Source organism: Callorhinchus milii, unplaced genomic scaffold (genome assembly GCF_018977255.1).
Source record: "Callorhinchus milii isolate IMCB2004 unplaced genomic scaffold, IMCB_Cmil_1.0 Scaffold10, whole genome shotgun sequence".
Taxonomy (NCBI): domain Eukaryota; kingdom Metazoa; phylum Chordata; class Chondrichthyes; order Chimaeriformes; family Callorhinchidae; genus Callorhinchus; species Callorhinchus milii.
The window spans coordinates 16,598,970-16,615,752 of NW_024704751.1; the positions used below are offsets into that span (position 1 = coordinate 16,598,970).

At 46.3% G+C, this 16,783-nt stretch overlaps 1 protein-coding gene across 3 annotated transcripts; it reads right to left on the minus strand.

Moving 5' to 3' along the window:
* Positions 1-189: 189 nt before the first annotated feature.
* Positions 190-16,568, minus strand: wdtc1 (WD and tetratricopeptide repeats 1). Of its 3 annotated transcripts, none has more exons than XM_042338772.1 (16): positions 16,543-16,568; positions 16,067-16,256; positions 13,332-13,415; positions 12,592-12,638; positions 11,728-11,839; positions 11,049-11,236; positions 9,692-9,874; positions 8,813-8,907; positions 7,966-8,081; positions 7,227-7,302; positions 7,036-7,132; positions 6,580-6,753; positions 5,774-6,009; positions 5,243-5,417; positions 3,583-3,775; positions 190-2,449 (listed from the first exon to the last, which is right to left on the minus strand). In XM_042338772.1, exons 2-16 carry the CDS (start codon positions 16,112-16,114, stop codon positions 2,255-2,257), a joined length of 2,019 nt encoding a protein of 672 aa, XP_042194706.1. In that variant the 5' UTR covers positions 16,115-16,256; positions 16,543-16,568; the 3' UTR covers positions 190-2,254. The 3 variants fall into 3 exon arrangements, with proteins under 3 accessions (XP_042194706.1, XP_042194705.1, XP_042194707.1); XM_042338771.1 differs by lacking the exon at positions 16,543-16,568 and adding an exon at positions 16,374-16,436; XM_042338773.1 differs by lacking the exons at positions 190-2,449; positions 16,543-16,568 and adding an exon at positions 16,374-16,436 and having other exon boundaries at positions 3,600-3,687.
* Positions 16,569-16,783: the final 215 nt, after the last annotated feature.

Sequence of the window (16,783 nt, forward strand, 5' to 3'; positions counted from 1 at the left end):
GTTATCGAATCAGTTGTTAAATGTCATGTTCACTGTCACATGAGGTGAACTAGTCTCACTGGTTTAAAAACAAATAATGGAGTTGACCTGCTCCTCAGCACAGGGAGTAAAAGACTTATTCTGTCTGATGGGAGATTGTTTTTTAAAGGATTTTCTTTTATTCAAATGTAAACTGAAAGAATGCAAGAATTTCTGTTTGTTTTTATTGCACCCATATACAACTGAAATAACTACAGGCTTGTTCAAAGCCAACAACAGCACTAGCCCTATACAAGTAGGAATTAATTATTAGCAATGAAACCAAACTATACAGCACTCTGCTAAACCCGAGCATTTCAACGCTGGCTTGAAACTCAAATATCACCACCATGTAGTAACTAGTTCAATTTACAGTTAGCAGCTTTCACAGACATTCCTTATCAAGAAATTGATTTTTTTTAATTATAGATGGCAAATGTAGCAACAAATTAGTTGAAGAAGCTTTAAATACAGAATTGACATTGACCTCAACCCTGGGCCAACCTGCCCCCACTGGGCGTGCAACGTACCCACAGCAGCACACAGCGAGTGTGTGAGCGTGAACAAGGGGTGTCTGTAATGCGTGTACAAGGCGTGGTTGGGGGGGGGGGGGGATGAGAGGGCCGGGAGAAAAGTTTGCAGGAAACTTAAAGGTAACAGAGAACGGATTCCTCTCAGTGTCTGGATAGTGGGAAGGAAAAGAGGACAATTTGGAACATGAGAGTCACTCTTAGCTCACAATCTGTCTGAAAGAAAAACAGGAAATGCACGATGTACAAAGGTCAGATTCTATATTATACAACATTCCCCCAGTACCTCGCTGGTCTATGGACTCAAAGCTGATGGCATTGATGTTCTAATCTGGAACAAACTTTTCCTGTTAAGTTTTCAGGGCCTGCCTTACGGCAATTTTAATTTGAAAACTAACAAATTATTTCACTTCCCACTGGGACACCAGGAAAACACACACTCGTGAGGAATGGAACAAACAGTCAGTGAGATGAAGTCACACCAGCTTTATAAGAAAACTGATGGGGCAGCTGCCAATCATTTACTAATAACAGTCAATAGCTTTCAGAGGAAAGTCCAGCTGCAGTGAATTGATTCACCACCATCTGACAGCCACAACCCAGCGTGTGTACCCACGATCGGAATACAGTCAGCCTGCTTGACGGGTCAGGATTAATTTCATGTTCAGCTTCACAGTGTAGTCGTTCAAAAGCTCCTGTAATGCCACCATTAGTCGCTGAAGCCACTGCACCAACCCCACACGCACACAAGGCGCAGTTGAACACACAAGCTGCGGACAAACTGCGAGCAATCTCTCCAGAGACGGCAATGCAGAGACAAGTGGCATGACTGGTTCAGGATAAATGTAAAATAAAACTAATGGGGGTGAAGAGGAGAGAGGAAGAGACGCGAACACACTCTCTCACACAAACAGATGCACGTAGGGGCACACATATACAGCCTCAGAGGTTGGTTTTCCTGATCCGACTCAGCTCTGCAGTTAGAGGAGTACACACAAAAACACACACACGCTTGTGGAAGGTTTCCGTCCTCTCTACACACAGAACTGGACTCCATCTCTCACACCTCTCTGCAGGCTGTACGTGCTGGTGCATTGCAGTGCTTTGTTCGTTATAGTTGAGAATCTAGGGCAGGACAGGGCAGCTATTCCCAGATATACCTCAGGCAGCCGACGACAGAAGGTTGCAGGCTACGGAGGCTAACTCAGGGACTTAAACCTGGTGAAGCTAGGCCCTTTAACACCCCCATTTGCTGGCTGCTTATTGGCTAACGACTGCACACAGCTGGTTAATAGATACAAAAGAGGCGTGTGCGACACTATCAAGGAGGAAGAGCTATTTAAACAAACTTTTGAAAGCAGCATCTATAGAATTAAAAACATTTCTGCTTATCAAACGAGTCTTTCCCAAAACAACCACCAGAAACAATTTCAAGTCTATTGTACTCATCCCAGCCCCGGTTCAGGTTCAGTCGCTGCTCCCGAGGGCAGCGAGAGTCAAACATCAGAGGCTCCGTTGGCGGATCTGGTTGGCATTGGGAGCTGTGGGCAGAGGCTGGTGGGAAGGATATGAATGCTGCCTGTATTACTGCTACATAAGGGGTTGTGGGGTGGGGGGGGTAGTGGGGTGGGGGTGGGGAAACAGTGCAGTGTTTCAACCAGATGCATGACTGGAGAAAGCTGTCTCCAGCCCAGCCCAGAGGGTGCTTAGCTTGGTCTGCACTGCACTTGCCCCTCTGACGTTTCCTCATCATCCGACGCCACCCCACTGTTGCTCAGCCCGGTAATCCTGTAGCCCATGTTCAGGAGCATGACCTCCAGCGGGTCTGCGTTCATCCGGCGCTGATTGGCCTGAGAAGCTCCCTCCATGTCTTCAATTACTCGTTCATTCTGATCTTCACTCTGAAAAGGAACATCAGTCAGAGACCAGCCACTGCTCTCCTTTGCCCAACTTCAACCGCGCACGGAGCCCCCTCACCGAGGAAGCTCTGCTCACACAAAGCCACAGACAATCAGGCTCAGTCCAGTCTGGGCTGCGCTCGGTGGCTGTTGCAGAGTTGCATTGCTAAAGGGCTGAAAGCAGATTACCTGCACACCGTCTCAGCCACAGTATTTACCTGGGATGTTCTTTCTGACGTGAAGGGCGCTATACAAGTGTAATTTGTTCTTGTTGTTTACAGGCAAAGAAACAATTTCAGGTCAAATGCAAAAGAACCAGTTGCACTGAAACTTACCAACAATATTGGTATTCTTGGTGCCTTTATCAATGACCCTTTCTGCCTGGTTTCTGAACTTGTTCTATAGCTCAACGATTGGGAAAAATCCTCCCCCCAACGCTGCCGTGGCTCTTGTCATCAAATTTTGTATCTCCATTTTGTGAGATTATCATATTGAGCAGTGGCACAAATTCCTGCTATAGAGTAACCTACTGTGTAGTGCCACTGAAGTGTATATCTAGTATTACTGGGTACTGCTAACTCCCACAGCTCCTTGGGATGTCCTCCCGACGTGAAAGGCGCTATACAAATGTAATTTTGTTGTTGTTGTATGAAATCATCCTGTGCATCAGCCCGACTCAGTGGTAGAACTCTCGCCTCTGAGTCAGAAGGTTGTGGGTTCAAGTCCCACGTTGGGACTTGAAATCACATAGTCCAAGCTGATCCAATACAGCGCTGGGGAGGGGGGTGGTGCTGTATTGTCAGAGGTGTCGTCCTTCGGATGAGATGTTAAACCGAGGACCCCGCCTGTTCAGGTGGACGGTAAAGATCCCACGGCTCTATTTGAAAAGGAAAGGGAGTGTCTGTCTTCCGGTGTCCTGGCCAACAATCCCAAAAAACTGATCAGTACTCCATGGCTATTTGTGGTACGTTGCTGTGTGCAACCGGCTGCTGCCTTTCGCCCACAAAATACGCAGTCAATCCATTTTACAGTATATCCCATGAAGCGCTTTGAGACGTCTCGACACGCTAAGGCTCTAAATCAAAATGCAAGGATCATTATTGTGGTGAACACTGCGCTGGGTGTTTGAGACATACCTCTGGCCTCGGGCTCCACAAGCGAATCACAGGATCAATGCCGCTGGTTGCGAGAAAGCAGTGCCTTGGATGTGGCTGTAGACAGTTCACGATCGACTCGTCGCCCTGCAAAACACGCACAAGATTTGTCGTCGCTTTCTCCCAGATGAAAAAGGAGCCGTCGTCTGACCCACTGACGATGTACTGACCATTACTGGAAAGGAAGAGAAATTCAACCTGTAGTAATTCCATGCAAAATGGAACAATATTGAAAAAAACTTAACTAAATTCAGCAAATGATCTTGTGACTAAAGAGGCAAATGCCTCCCTGTGGAAGTAATAATAATAATAATAATCCTTGCATTTGATATAGCGACTGACCATGTCTTCGAGACGTCTCAAAGCGCTTCACAGATTATACCATAAAGTAGATCGACTGTGTATTTTGTGGGCGAAACGCGGCAGCCAATTGCGCACAATGGCATCCCACAAACAGTCGTGGATTGAGTGACTTTTTTTTACATTTATTTTTTTGAAGGGATTATTACCCCGGGAAAAACGATCTGCCAATCGACTAACAACCGTATTCCTACTTACGGCTAGGTAAGCAGAGGTGTGTGTAGTAACCTAATGTTTTGTCCTGTCCGGGAATTGAAACCAGGTCCTCTCACATGCGAGACGAATGGGTTAACCAATATGCTAGAGGACTTTGTCCATATGGCTTAGAGAGGTTCTGATCTCCTCACCTGGCTTAGTTGGGTAAGCCACAAATTAGAGCCTAAAGTGCCCAGCTTGCACAGTCCAATTATTTTTAATGTCAGTATTGTAGTGGACATTTGGAATCCGCAGGAATTTTCACGTGTAGATGGGAAGCATGGAATGTTTGGCTTGCCTATCATTAGGCTTGTCACCTTGGAGCCAACTCAGCCCCAAGGAAACCTTACCAATTCTAGCTCCCAGGAGGACTACAGTCATTAGTTGGTCATTGGATATCTGACCAATAAGTTTGAGCTCTTCTAGGTGGGAGCAGGAACTCCTTACAAACCACTTGGTGAGCAATGCAACTCGGAACTAAATGTGTGACAACATTGTCACTATCCCTCTGCCCACAGCAAGGAATGACAGTTCTACTATCTCCACATAGCAATCACAGGAGACATCAAGCCCCGGGTAGGAGTGTGTGTTCATGAACCCAGATTTCAGGTAACAATGGTGCCATATAATCACACCTCCACACCAGCTACCTCTCTGTACAGAAGCAAAACCTTGCCGGATAGATCAGCTGCACGTTAATGAACTTTCTGCTTCCTATTCAGGTATATTAAACAGTGTTAATCACCTCTGATCTTGGCAGTGCAGCTCACAGCCCAACAAGAATCCACCCCAATACCAGAGCGAGGACATTAAAGTAAGTTTGTCACCCCAGAAGATATAAATTCCACAATTCTTTTGGACTCTTTTCTGTCAAAACTGTTTAGACTCAAAAACAGACCCAAACTAAGGAGATCAATAACAGGATATTTTCCCCCGAAAACTATTACTACGGTTGAATGGTGAAGCTCAGAGATAGGTTGAAGAGTGCAAATCCTGAAGGACTGAGACTCAGAGGATCGTGTGACCTGCCTGAATCATACTCAGCTCAATTTGTCTCTCACCATCTCTCCTTAGATTATTCAATTACCTTCCAAAAAAGTTGGCCTCTTTGATGTCAGTGGTCGTGTTGCAGTGGCCGCAGAACCGAGATTTATAGTCATAGCCTCGCTCTCTCAGCACAACTTCATCGTCTGAGATGGAATCCTTTCGCCCGCTGGACCGGATACGGATTGGGGCATTACCACCACTCTTCTTATCATCAGCTACAAGAATAGGAACACTTTTCAGCTCAACTCACAAGAAATAATAATAATAATCGTTGCATTTGTTATAGTGCCTTAACACGTCTTTGAGACGTCTCAAAGAGCTTCACAAAATATACTGTAAGGTGTGGTGACTGTATATTTTGTGGGCGAAACGAGTAAGAGCCATAAACTGCAGCTTGTGTCCTCATCAACAGAAAGCATTGCATGCATACAGGGAGCAGGGCTGCAGTGCCAAGGGAACTGGAGGTTAGTGTATGAGGTGAGGAATATATTGGGGGATATACATCAGGACAGCACAGTGACTGAGCACAATGACCAGGGCAACACAGCGACTGAATATCGTTGTGACTCACAGCTTTCACTCTTAGAGAAGAGCATAGCTTTAATGTCTCTCTCGAGGGCATCGCAGGCACTGCTCTGTGCCTGTTCAGGAAAGCGTCCTTTGAAGTCTTCCAGACACTCCAGTGCTTCTGTGACGTACTTCAACTCGAACAGGCAGCGGGCGAGGCGGAAATGGGCCTTCAGGTGCAAAGGGTTCAGAGAAATGGCTTTCAGACAGTCTCTCAGAGCATCATAATGGTCTCCGTCCCTGGAAAACAAGAGGAACAGATCTCAACATCGCTCACATCACTGATCAGGAAGCCGTAATGTATTACTGTACAATACAATGCAATTAACATTAGAAGCTTATGTCGTTGTGAATGTAACACTACAATTCAGCATCAATTCTCATGGTACCTGGTGAAATGTGTCTCACTGCAATTTCATCCCCATGCAGGGCACCGTTTAGATTGTAAATAGGGCAGAAGGGGAGGATCCAGACAGTGAATATTTTAGTTTAATTGTAATCATGACGGCTACCGTGTGTTGCTGATTCATACACAGAGCAATGCAGACATAGCAAAGCAGCTGAACCCATGTGGCATTGTCCTGTGCTAAAAACAGAAGTTGATTCCATTTCACAACCAAAGCAAGTTCTGTCCTGAATGTGCAACATGACGGTCAGCACAACCTGCGTTTCACTACAATCAGAAATAGGCTTCTTTAAATAAAATTTCATCCAGTGCTGTTTATGAGTAACTCAAGCCTCAGGCGCAGTGACCTCACTGACCGGTAACCTCACTGACCGGTCTGGATCTGAAGCATGAATTATTCTTACCACTTGCGTTTCATGAAGGCCGCTGCTCTATTGCCATACAGCATGGCATTCCTGGGCACCTGGTACACAGCCTTGCTGTACAGCTGAATGGCTTGTGTCCACTGCTGTCGGGAGAATGCGTCATTTGCCTGCTGTTTGAGCCTCTCTAAGTATGCTGGAAGTTCACAGGCAGTACTGCAAAGGAACAACAAACAATAGTTCATGTGACTAATGAGCCACACATGAATGGTGAATCATACACTACAGTAGAAGCAAATTATAAGGCACTTCTTTACAACTCTGGCTAGTTACAAGATGAATGCTCATAGGGGGGAAATTGGCAGCGCCTTGAAAGTTGGCTTTTTTTTAAGCCCAGGAAACTGTCGGCTTTCCCCCACCCACACCCACCCAACCACCCACCCACACAGAGTGAGTGCCCCTGTGCTCCAGCCCAGCTCTGTATGTGTCCTGTGGTACCTGCTCTGTGATCGGGTGTCTGCCAGCCGAAATCCATTACTGTGGAGATGAATCCCATTTGTAACTCCATTTGTTGTGGACTTTCCATTCTGCAAATCTGTGGAACAGGAAAGAGATCAGTGAGAACAGAATGTGTCATTCCCAAGCTGCAGATAAGGAGGTAAGAGTGCTACACATGCTGAAACACTCACCACTGGATGAAGGACACTTCTTTGGCAGGAGGAATGTATATGGTTTCTGTTTATTTGTGAGATCAAACAAATAAACCTGAAATGATAAGAACATTTATTTTACTTTCTTGAAATGACTGCAGTTTAAGCATCTGACTCCAAAACAGAAACTGTTTTGTGGAACATTAATAATAATAATAATCTTTGCATTTGATATAGCGCTTTTCACGTCTTCTCGACATCTCAAAGCGCTTCACAGAATAGACTGTAAAGTGAATTGATCGTATATTTGTGGTCGAAAAGCGGCAGCCAATTGCGCACAGCAGTGTCCTACAAACAGTCTTGGATTGAAAATGACCAATTTATTATTTTTTGTTTTGGAGGGATTATTATTAGGCTGTGTGGAGAAAGGAAACTTGCCCAAGGTTTTGCCCTGCCTGGAATTGAACCCAGGTGTCTTGCTTGCAAGGCGAGTGCTCTAACCACTGCGCTACAGTGCCTTATCATGTTGCTGAGATGTCTCAAAGCGCTTCACAGAACAAATAAAAATGGTCATTCAATCCACAACTGTTTTTGGGACATTGCTGTGCGCAATTGGCTGCTGTGTTTCGCCGACATAATGTACAATCAATTCACTTGATAGTATATCCTGTGAAGTGGTTTGAGATGTTTCAATGACATGATAAGGCACTATATCAAATACAGGGATTATTATTATTAGTAGTAAATGGGAATTGATTAACAAACACTGCACCCTCACCTGTTCTCCTCCCATGTTGACTAGGAGCTCTGTGCCATCGGGACTGAAGGCCACATATGTGGCCACAAGCACTCGAAGCCTGTTGTTATAATCGGGCTGTTTTACTGGAAGATGCCCTGAAAAGGAGGAGTATTATCAGGTGTAAGTGTGACAGTGACCCCAATGCATCTCGGTCTTGGAATCCAGAACAAAGGGGCATAATCTTAAAATTAGATCCAGGCCATTTAGCAGTGGAAAGCTGGCATTCTCTCTCTCCCACAAAAGGCTGTGGATGCTGGATCCATTCAAAGTTTCAAGACTGAGGTGGATAGATTTTTGTTAGGTAAGTGTATCAAGGGATATGGGGCAAAGGCGAGTATTTGGAGTTGAGGTACAGATCAGCCATGATCTAATAGAATGGTGGAACAGGCTCTAGGAGCTAAATGGCCTATTCCTGTTCCTAGGTCTTGGAGTGCAACCACCAGCCAAGGTCTCTTGCTCATGTTCAATGACAAACAACATTCCTGTGAAGCTCTGACAGAGAATCAATGCGTTTAAAAAGAACAATTAACCTTTCTATTAAGTGTCACAAACTATTGCTTATCGTGTAAGTAGCTGAGCCGTACAATAGCCTAGGTTCAGTTCCCTGTCTGTGCTGAGTGACACATCTCAGCCAGAGATACAGTGGAGTTCAGTACCTCTGGGTTAGAAAAGAGAAGAAAATTAGCAAGGAATTCTGCTCCCAATTACAATACAGAGACCCCCTGCTGGAAGTTTTAATTTGGCGAACTGTTGTTTTCCCACTTAATTCTACTTGAGAGCCCCCCCCGCCCCTTTTTCCACTGGACACATGAAGACGCAAAGGTACCTGCCACGTAGTACTGGACAGCTCCGTCTGGCACAGACTTATACCGGTCACAAAATGTGTGGACTCCTGCTGTAGAGCTCGGCTTCACTGCCTTCCTACAGAACACAAAGCAGGGAAGATTGTAGAGACTGTAGAGAAAAACACAGTCAGGACCGGAACACAGTGGGGAAGGGGTAAAAGGGAAACCTCGAGGAGGAGAGTCTCTGCTCTGTTCCAACTTCACTTCACAAAATTAATCCCAAATTGTAGTTTACGTGAGGCCTTCACTTTTAAATCTCATTGTAATAATAATAATCCTTGCATTTGGTATAGTGCTTTATCACATCTTCGAGACGTTTCAAAGCGCTTCACATAATATATTGTAAAGTGAATTGACTGTATATTTTGTGGGCGAAACGCGGCAGCCAATTGCGCACAGCAGCGTCCCACAAACAGTCATGGATTGAGTGACCAATTTTTTTTAAAAAAGGAAATATTACCCCTGGCAAAGCGATACCCCAGTCAACTGACAACTGGGTTCCTGCTTATTGCTAGGTAAACAGAGGTGTGCGGAGAAACTCGAAACCATTCTGCACTCAGCGTTCTTGCTGTAGCTGCCACTCTGCATTATCTTACAACATACAGTCGTGGCTGAAATGACAAAGCTCTAACAGGACATGAAAGTGTCATTGTCATACTCTACTAGTGAATGCTCTGCGAAAATTACCAAATTGTGCGAATGCAATATCCCCCTCGAGCCTCAACTCTTCTCATGAAAACATTTAGCCTCTATTGTAGGCATGATATTTTAAACCTTGGGTGGGGGGAACGTTGTCCCCTGATTTCCAGTTTGCTTTGTGACCAACGTAAAAGTTGCAACTTACTCCAGCCACACCTTACCTGTGATTGTGGATCATGCGAACATCATAGACACGGACAAAAGGCCCACTGGCTCCCACAGCCAGGTAATTATTGTCCTGAGGATTGACAGCCAAACACTTGGCTTCCACGTGCTGTCCACAGTACTCGGTCAGGTCCACCAGCACCTCCGAGCGCTTACTGCTTTCTCTCAGGTCATACTGTCTGCAACAGCAAAGCACATGCAGCAGGTTAACAGACAAGGAGTTGCATCTTTATTATCCCTCTGCATTTGTCCGCCTGCTCTCGTCCATTGGAAACTATTCCTTAGCTTTGCACCACTCGTGGTAAATGCTTTACGCCAGACCAGGGTATTCCGAGATTAATCTTATACAGAATAATAATAATTCTTGCATTAATATCACAACTTTCACAATGGGAGGGCCTCTTACACATAGCAAATTTACTGTAAAGTGTAGTGCTGAACCACCTGTACACAACTGTTCCAAGCTCTGCCTGTCAGAAACGAGAATCTTTGATCCAGAGCATTCACTGGCACAATTTGGTAGACAGTTGTTAATAGAGACGAGGAGTAACCAAACTGCATTCCTGAATGCAGAGTGACCGATGCTGAGGAGAAGCAGGAAGTTGTGACCCTGAAAAGCCACCACCTGAGTCTGACTCACAAGTTCACTGCTACCCCCTCCCTCTCTCTCTCTCCAATACACACACACACACACGAAAGGCACTAAAGTAGTACAAGATGTTGTACTGTCTAAACTGGCAGAAACTGTGCAAACAGAAACCAATTAATTCAACTCTCTAGAATTGTTCAAAGTTGATGAATTAAAATCTTTAATTTGTAATTTTCAAACTAGTAGTGTATCCTCCTTATTACCTATCTGCAGCTATGAGCTCCACAGTACGTATAGCTTCGAGATTATCTCTCCATAATACAATTGATATTGACATGCAACATCTTGCACGTCAAAGAAACACCTCAAAACTTCAAAGAATGAGATTCATTAGAAATGAAGTGAACAAAGATGGAAAATCAATACCGAGGTTGGATCCCAGGCCAGTAGACCATTTTATAATTTGTGACATTTCTTATTGGGGTTTCATAAGAAATTCCAGAAAACATAAACTTTGCTCCGGACGTTAATCCTGAGTTTCCGCTAGTTGGTGTGACATACTTCCAGTTACTTCCAATTCCCATTCATGCAACATTGATTTATTTTGAAGCAATCCCATTAAGAAATGCTGCAGTGATACGGACTGAGACTGATCCCCACAGCAACAGGAAGCAGCACCAAGAACCTCGCTCTCGTGCTCTGTCGGGATTTGAACCTTCCTCGGTAAGAATTGGGAGATTCTGGGGCTGTGCCCCATCCCATACCTGACTGTCCCGTCCTCTGCAGCGCTCCAGAAGGTGTTGGGCCACATGGGTGCCGCTGCAATGCGTTTTACTCGATTGGTGTGTTCCCCAAACATGTGAATGGTTTCTTTCACCGTCAGGTCATGGACGTGCACTTTGGAGTCAGCGGCTCCGGTAATGAGGGTGCGATCGCCAGAATGTGGCAGAAACTAGCGGAAAAGCAAAAGCAATTTAGGTGAGAAGAGAGAATAAGTGCAGTAACACGATCAACCCTGACAGCTAGACACTAACTACACTAACCCACAGAGACAGAGCCCCACCCTCAGACAAACACGTATTATTAATTGGCCAAAATGTGGTTCCAATTAGTTTTTATTTCATCACATTCAGGACAGGGTCATTTCAAATTACAGTGGAATTCTAGAATTTAGTCAAACTGATGGTTTAGGGCAAGTGGTTTAGCAATTTGCATTTATAGAGCTCCCTTCACATAGAGTAATGGCGCCATAGCACTTTACACAAACGGTGGCAGCGTTCAAACTCAAGTATTATTATTAAATGAGATGGTGTTTCCACACCGTATCCTCTGCCCCTGGAAATGAAACAGCTATTCCACAATGAACCTCCTTGCACTGAATTTAACAATAATGACCAAAATGACCATGGAGGTACAGAGTTAATGTGAGATCAGTGGTGGTACCTTGACTGAGAAGATGTTAGCTGTGTGTCCAGTGTGCATGGTGAGTAGTTTCTTACAGCTAAAAGGATCCCAAAGAATTGCGTGCTGATCGTCCGAACCAGAGGCCAGCAACCTAACACCAAAGGAAGAAAGAATGAGTGTCTAAATTAAACGGAAATAAAGTGCAGAGCTGAGGCTTTCTGTGCAAACTCTTTGCACCAGAAATAGCACTATGCTGTTTGGTGAAAATCACTGTAATGTTGTACTCGTCTCCGGTCCGTACCAGGTTCTCCCCTGCCTGAGGCTTGTGTCCTGCATTGGGCCCATCCACTGATCTGAGCCACTCTGATCCTGAGTGGCTGTATCCAGAAACCTCTGAATTCTATTACGTTCAGCATCAGTGAATGTACAACACCCTGGGATACCTGGTATTCTTGGGATTACTTCTAAACCCAACCCCAGACACTGTGGAGTTCTGTAGGTCAGTGGTTAGAGCACTTGCCTCACAAGCGAGAGACCTGGGTTTGATTCCCGGCAGGACGAAACCTTGGGCAAGGTTCTTTCCTCCACACGCCTGATAATAATCCCTCAAGAAAGAAAACCCACAATAATAAATTGGTCACTTCATTCCATGACTGTTTGTGGGACACTGCTGTGCTCGATTGGCTGCCGTGTTTTGCCCACAAATATATAGTTAATTCACTTTACAGTATATTCTGTGAAGAGCCTTGAAGACGTGATATATCAAATGTCATATATCAAATGATTGTTGTTATTATTATAGGTATAGTTAGCTTATTAAAACACTAACTGTTTTCTATTTCTTTGGTACTTTACTGCCTTTAAAGTAACAGTCCAGGAGCCGAGTGTAAGACCAATACTTACTGGCCCGTCTCATTCCATTCAAGGCAGTTCACACACCCAGAATGACCCTGTGGCACAGAAAGAGACAGAACGATTCTCATTTAATAAAATTTAAAAGGATTGCAAAGGTTTGTTGAATACAGATTGCCCTGCATTACAATGTCAAATGTGATAAGGGCTATATCAAATACAAGTATTATTATTATGTTGAAATAATAAACACATCAGAAAAAAAGATTTTCTCCACACTAGAGGCCATTCAGCCTATTATGTCTGGCCTACCGGTCTGAAGAAGCTATTCATCGCACACCCTTGCCCTTTGTATTTTTATTCTTAAATATTTATCCAAACCCTTTTGAAAGCCATTACTGATTCTGCTTCAATAAACAATACATTTTCTGTAAATATACAGCAGACCGTGGATTACTTGCTGCTAAATTTGTGTTAATTTACTTTTGGATAAAGCTCCGGTCATTTTACCAGTATGTTAGTGCAATGTGAGCGAGCAGCTGTCATGGGTGTGTAATGCAGGATTTAAACTTACAACCTTCAGAACCAGAGTAAAAGTTCTACCAACTGAGCTAAGCTGATTCTTTGCAATTTAACCTGCAGATTGCAGGGAGTAATAGCAAACAAACAGCTGATATCTCTTCATATCACCAGATATATACAGCAGTGTTTGAATTAGATACCTGATCAGTGCTGCCACAGGAGCAAAGCTACTCTTGAAGATAAAGTTAAAAAATGCTCAAGAATCTCACCTCTAACTCGGACTCCAGGCCAAGACGCTTTATAAACGGATCCATCACATGATAGCGGCGCTCAAACCACAAGGCACTCTTCTCCTGCAAACACAGTCACACAGTCACAAAACCCAGTTAGCCATCAGTCTCTCCGTACATGGATTTTCATTATAAAATTAGCCTCCTGATGTCTGCCAGTGCGTGTTGGTCTGGAAGGGAAAGCGCCACCCTTCAGATGAGATGTTACACCAAGGTCCCGTCTAATCCCATCCTAATCCCTGACTGTTCAGCGCCTTGGGACGTTCCCCCGACATGAAAGGCACTTTTACAAATGTAATTTTGTATGTATTTATCTGCCTGTTCAAATGGACGTTAAAGATCCTATGGCATTTGAAAAGAGGAGTGTTTCTCCCCATGATTATCATTATTGTTGTTGTGATTCTTTGCAACAATAGTGAAAAACAGAACAGGGAAAAGTAATCAAACTCCATTCAACACAGACCAGCTGTGTACAGTGTGTGTCCCTAATTCATGTCTCTGAAACTTACTTTACTGGAACATTCAAATGGGCATCTTAGCCACACATATCTGACTTGTTTCCAATTTTCTTCAGCAGATTAGTCACTAAATGGCACGCAAATCTATGGCAGATGAGGCAACGTCAAGCAGTCCAGTTATCAGGAACCCTACAAGTAGCACAACCACTCTGCATGCTAATAGACTCCTAGTGAAAGCATCTCGAGCAAGTAAGCCCAACACAGATAGGCAGTGTTACAAAGGCAGGGTCAGCGCTTAGACTGGGAGTGTTACTTGGGTAGGAGAGGTAAGCTAGGGCCTATCCCAATTATCCCAACTTCATTCCCAATTTGAACAAACTAGCAGATCAAAGGCTGGTGTCCTGTTTTATTTAAACACATTTATATAGTAAGCTTCACACAAAAAAAATCTTGAAGCCTTAAACAGAATAAGGTTGTAACAGAAGCATTTTTAGGCAAATCTTAGAATGTTGATTGACTTAGAAGGTCGGTGCCCTGTGGATCCCATTGGGTTATATGCTCCCCCTTGGTGACATCATCCGCAGACATGGAGTTAACTTCCACATGTATGCGGATGACACCCAACTCTACCTTTCCTCCTCTACTCTCAACTCCACAACCACCGATGTCCTGACAGCCTGCCTGTCCGACATCGAGTCCTGGACGAGAGACAACTTTCTTCAGCTCAACGTGCGAAAAACCGAGGCCCTCCTGATTGGCTCACGTCAGCGCCTCCGCACCTCAGGCGCTGACACCATCAGCATCCAAGGCTGCACTCTCCACCTCTCAAAGCCAGTCAGGAACCTCGGCGTTTTGTTCGACCCTGAGCTGTCCTTTCTCCCTCACATCCGCACTACAACTGGCACCGCCTTCCATCACCTTCGGAACATCGCCAGACTACGGCACTACCTCACCCCTCACGCTGCTGAAACCCTGGTCCACGCCTTTGTCACCTCAAGGCTGGACTATGGGAACTCTCTCCTCGCCGGCCTTCCCGGCCCTCCCTCCACAGTGCAGGTCATTCAGAACTCTGCAGCTCGTGTACTGTCCCGCACCAGGCTTCGGGACCACATCACTCCCACCCTCGCTCGCCTCCACTGGCTCCCCATCCCCCAGAGGATTGATTTCAAGATCCTCATCCTCACCTACAAGGCCATTCACGGCCTCGCTCCCTCCTACCTCTCCAACCTACTATCCCCCTACCTACCTGCCCGTACCCTCCGTTCCTCTGGCTCTGGTCTGCTCCACGTCCCCCGCCCCAACCGCCCTACCATCGGTGGTCGGGCCTTCAGCCTCTCAGCCCCCAGGCTCTGGAACTCCATCCCCCAGTGCCTTCGCCTTGCTTCCTCCCTTTCCTCCTTCAAGGCCGGTCTCAAAACCTTTCTCTTTGACCGTGCCTTCAGCTCCCCTCTCGACTCTCTTCCCCCTCCTCGCTCCCTCCCTTCCCTCCCCTCACCCTGACCATTTCCCCCTCCTTGCTCCTTCCCTCCCCTCACCCTGACCATTTCCCCCCTGCTCGGGTCATGACCCAACTGTGCAGCGCCTTGGGACGTCCTCCTGACGTGAAAGGCGCTTTATAAATGGAATCTTGTTGTTGTTGTTGTTGTTGTTGTTGTTTTGGTGTCCAGACCGGTTTCGCAGAAGCTAAAAATGGCTGATTTTGGGGGGATAATTGGGCTTCCACCAACATCACTTACTGTGCACTTAACAGCAAACATTGGCATTCCGGTCATATTTACAGGAAACAAAGAAACTGTCCAAATTGAAGAGGGAAGAATGAAGGAAAAAGGGTTTGAAGCAGCAGTCAATGTGTGCCTCGATCAGATACAGTCCATCATAACTTGACCACTCTTTGTCTCATCTTAATTTTTTCTATACTTTTAAGGTGGTGTAGATTCGCTCTCGAGTTTCGTAGAATCTCGCCGCGCAGAACGAGGCCATTCGGACCATCGCGCGCCCGCGCCGGCTCTTTGAGAGAGCAGCTAGCCCAGCTCGTCTCGCTTCCCCCGTCCGGAACCCGGCGGCCCTGCAAAAACGTCTCCTTTTCGAGTACCTGTCCCAATTCCCTTTCGAAAGCGGCATCGAAATTCTTTCCCAGCCCGCGCGCGGGGGGGGGGGGGGGGGGAGGAAATAAAAAAAAAATCGGGGAAAGAAAAAACCCCAAAACAAAACCAAAAAAAAACCCCCGATTTATTTTTACGAGAGTTTCCTGGGCACCTTTATCTGTCGCTTGATGATGTCCTTTGTGATGTTGAGAGCCTCCATGTTGGCCGCACAGATGCTGAACTGCTGGACGGCTCAGGAGGGCATGTCACCACGTTCCCCCTCTGCGCTGAAGCCGCGACGACAGGTCTCCTCCCGGGCGCCGCGTGAGACAGAACGGCTCCGGGAACGCACATCCAATGTCCTGCAAACAATAGCACAGCACAGAGGAAGAATAAAGGCGATGAGGAAGAATCCGGTGCCCGCACCACTTGCTGCGTCCCCCCCCCTCCCCCCCCACACCGGTGAGAGAAATACGTACAGAACAGCCTAGAAACCGCACTGATTCCCCCTCAGAGCAGAGACCGGCCCGCGGGCCGGAGAGCCAGTCACCGGACCCGAGAGGGAGGGGGGGGATGGGGAAGCGGCGAGACCCGGGGGTCAGACTCTCCCTGCGGCCGCCGCCTCCGCAGCTGAACACCGTACCGTACCGTGCGGCGCTGTGCCGAGCCCTGGCAGGGCGGGTGGGCGGGGTGGGCGGGATCGGGCCTGTGTCCGCCGCTCCGCTCCCGGCGAGTCCCCGGCTCTGTCGCAGCCTCTGTTCCGGCGCGCGGCGCACACTGATCGCGTCATCACCCCCACCCAATCACAATGAGAACCTCGCGACCAATGGGAGCGGCGCGGGGGGCGGGGCCTCGCTCTCACTCGCGGCTACATTGTGTTCATGTGTGA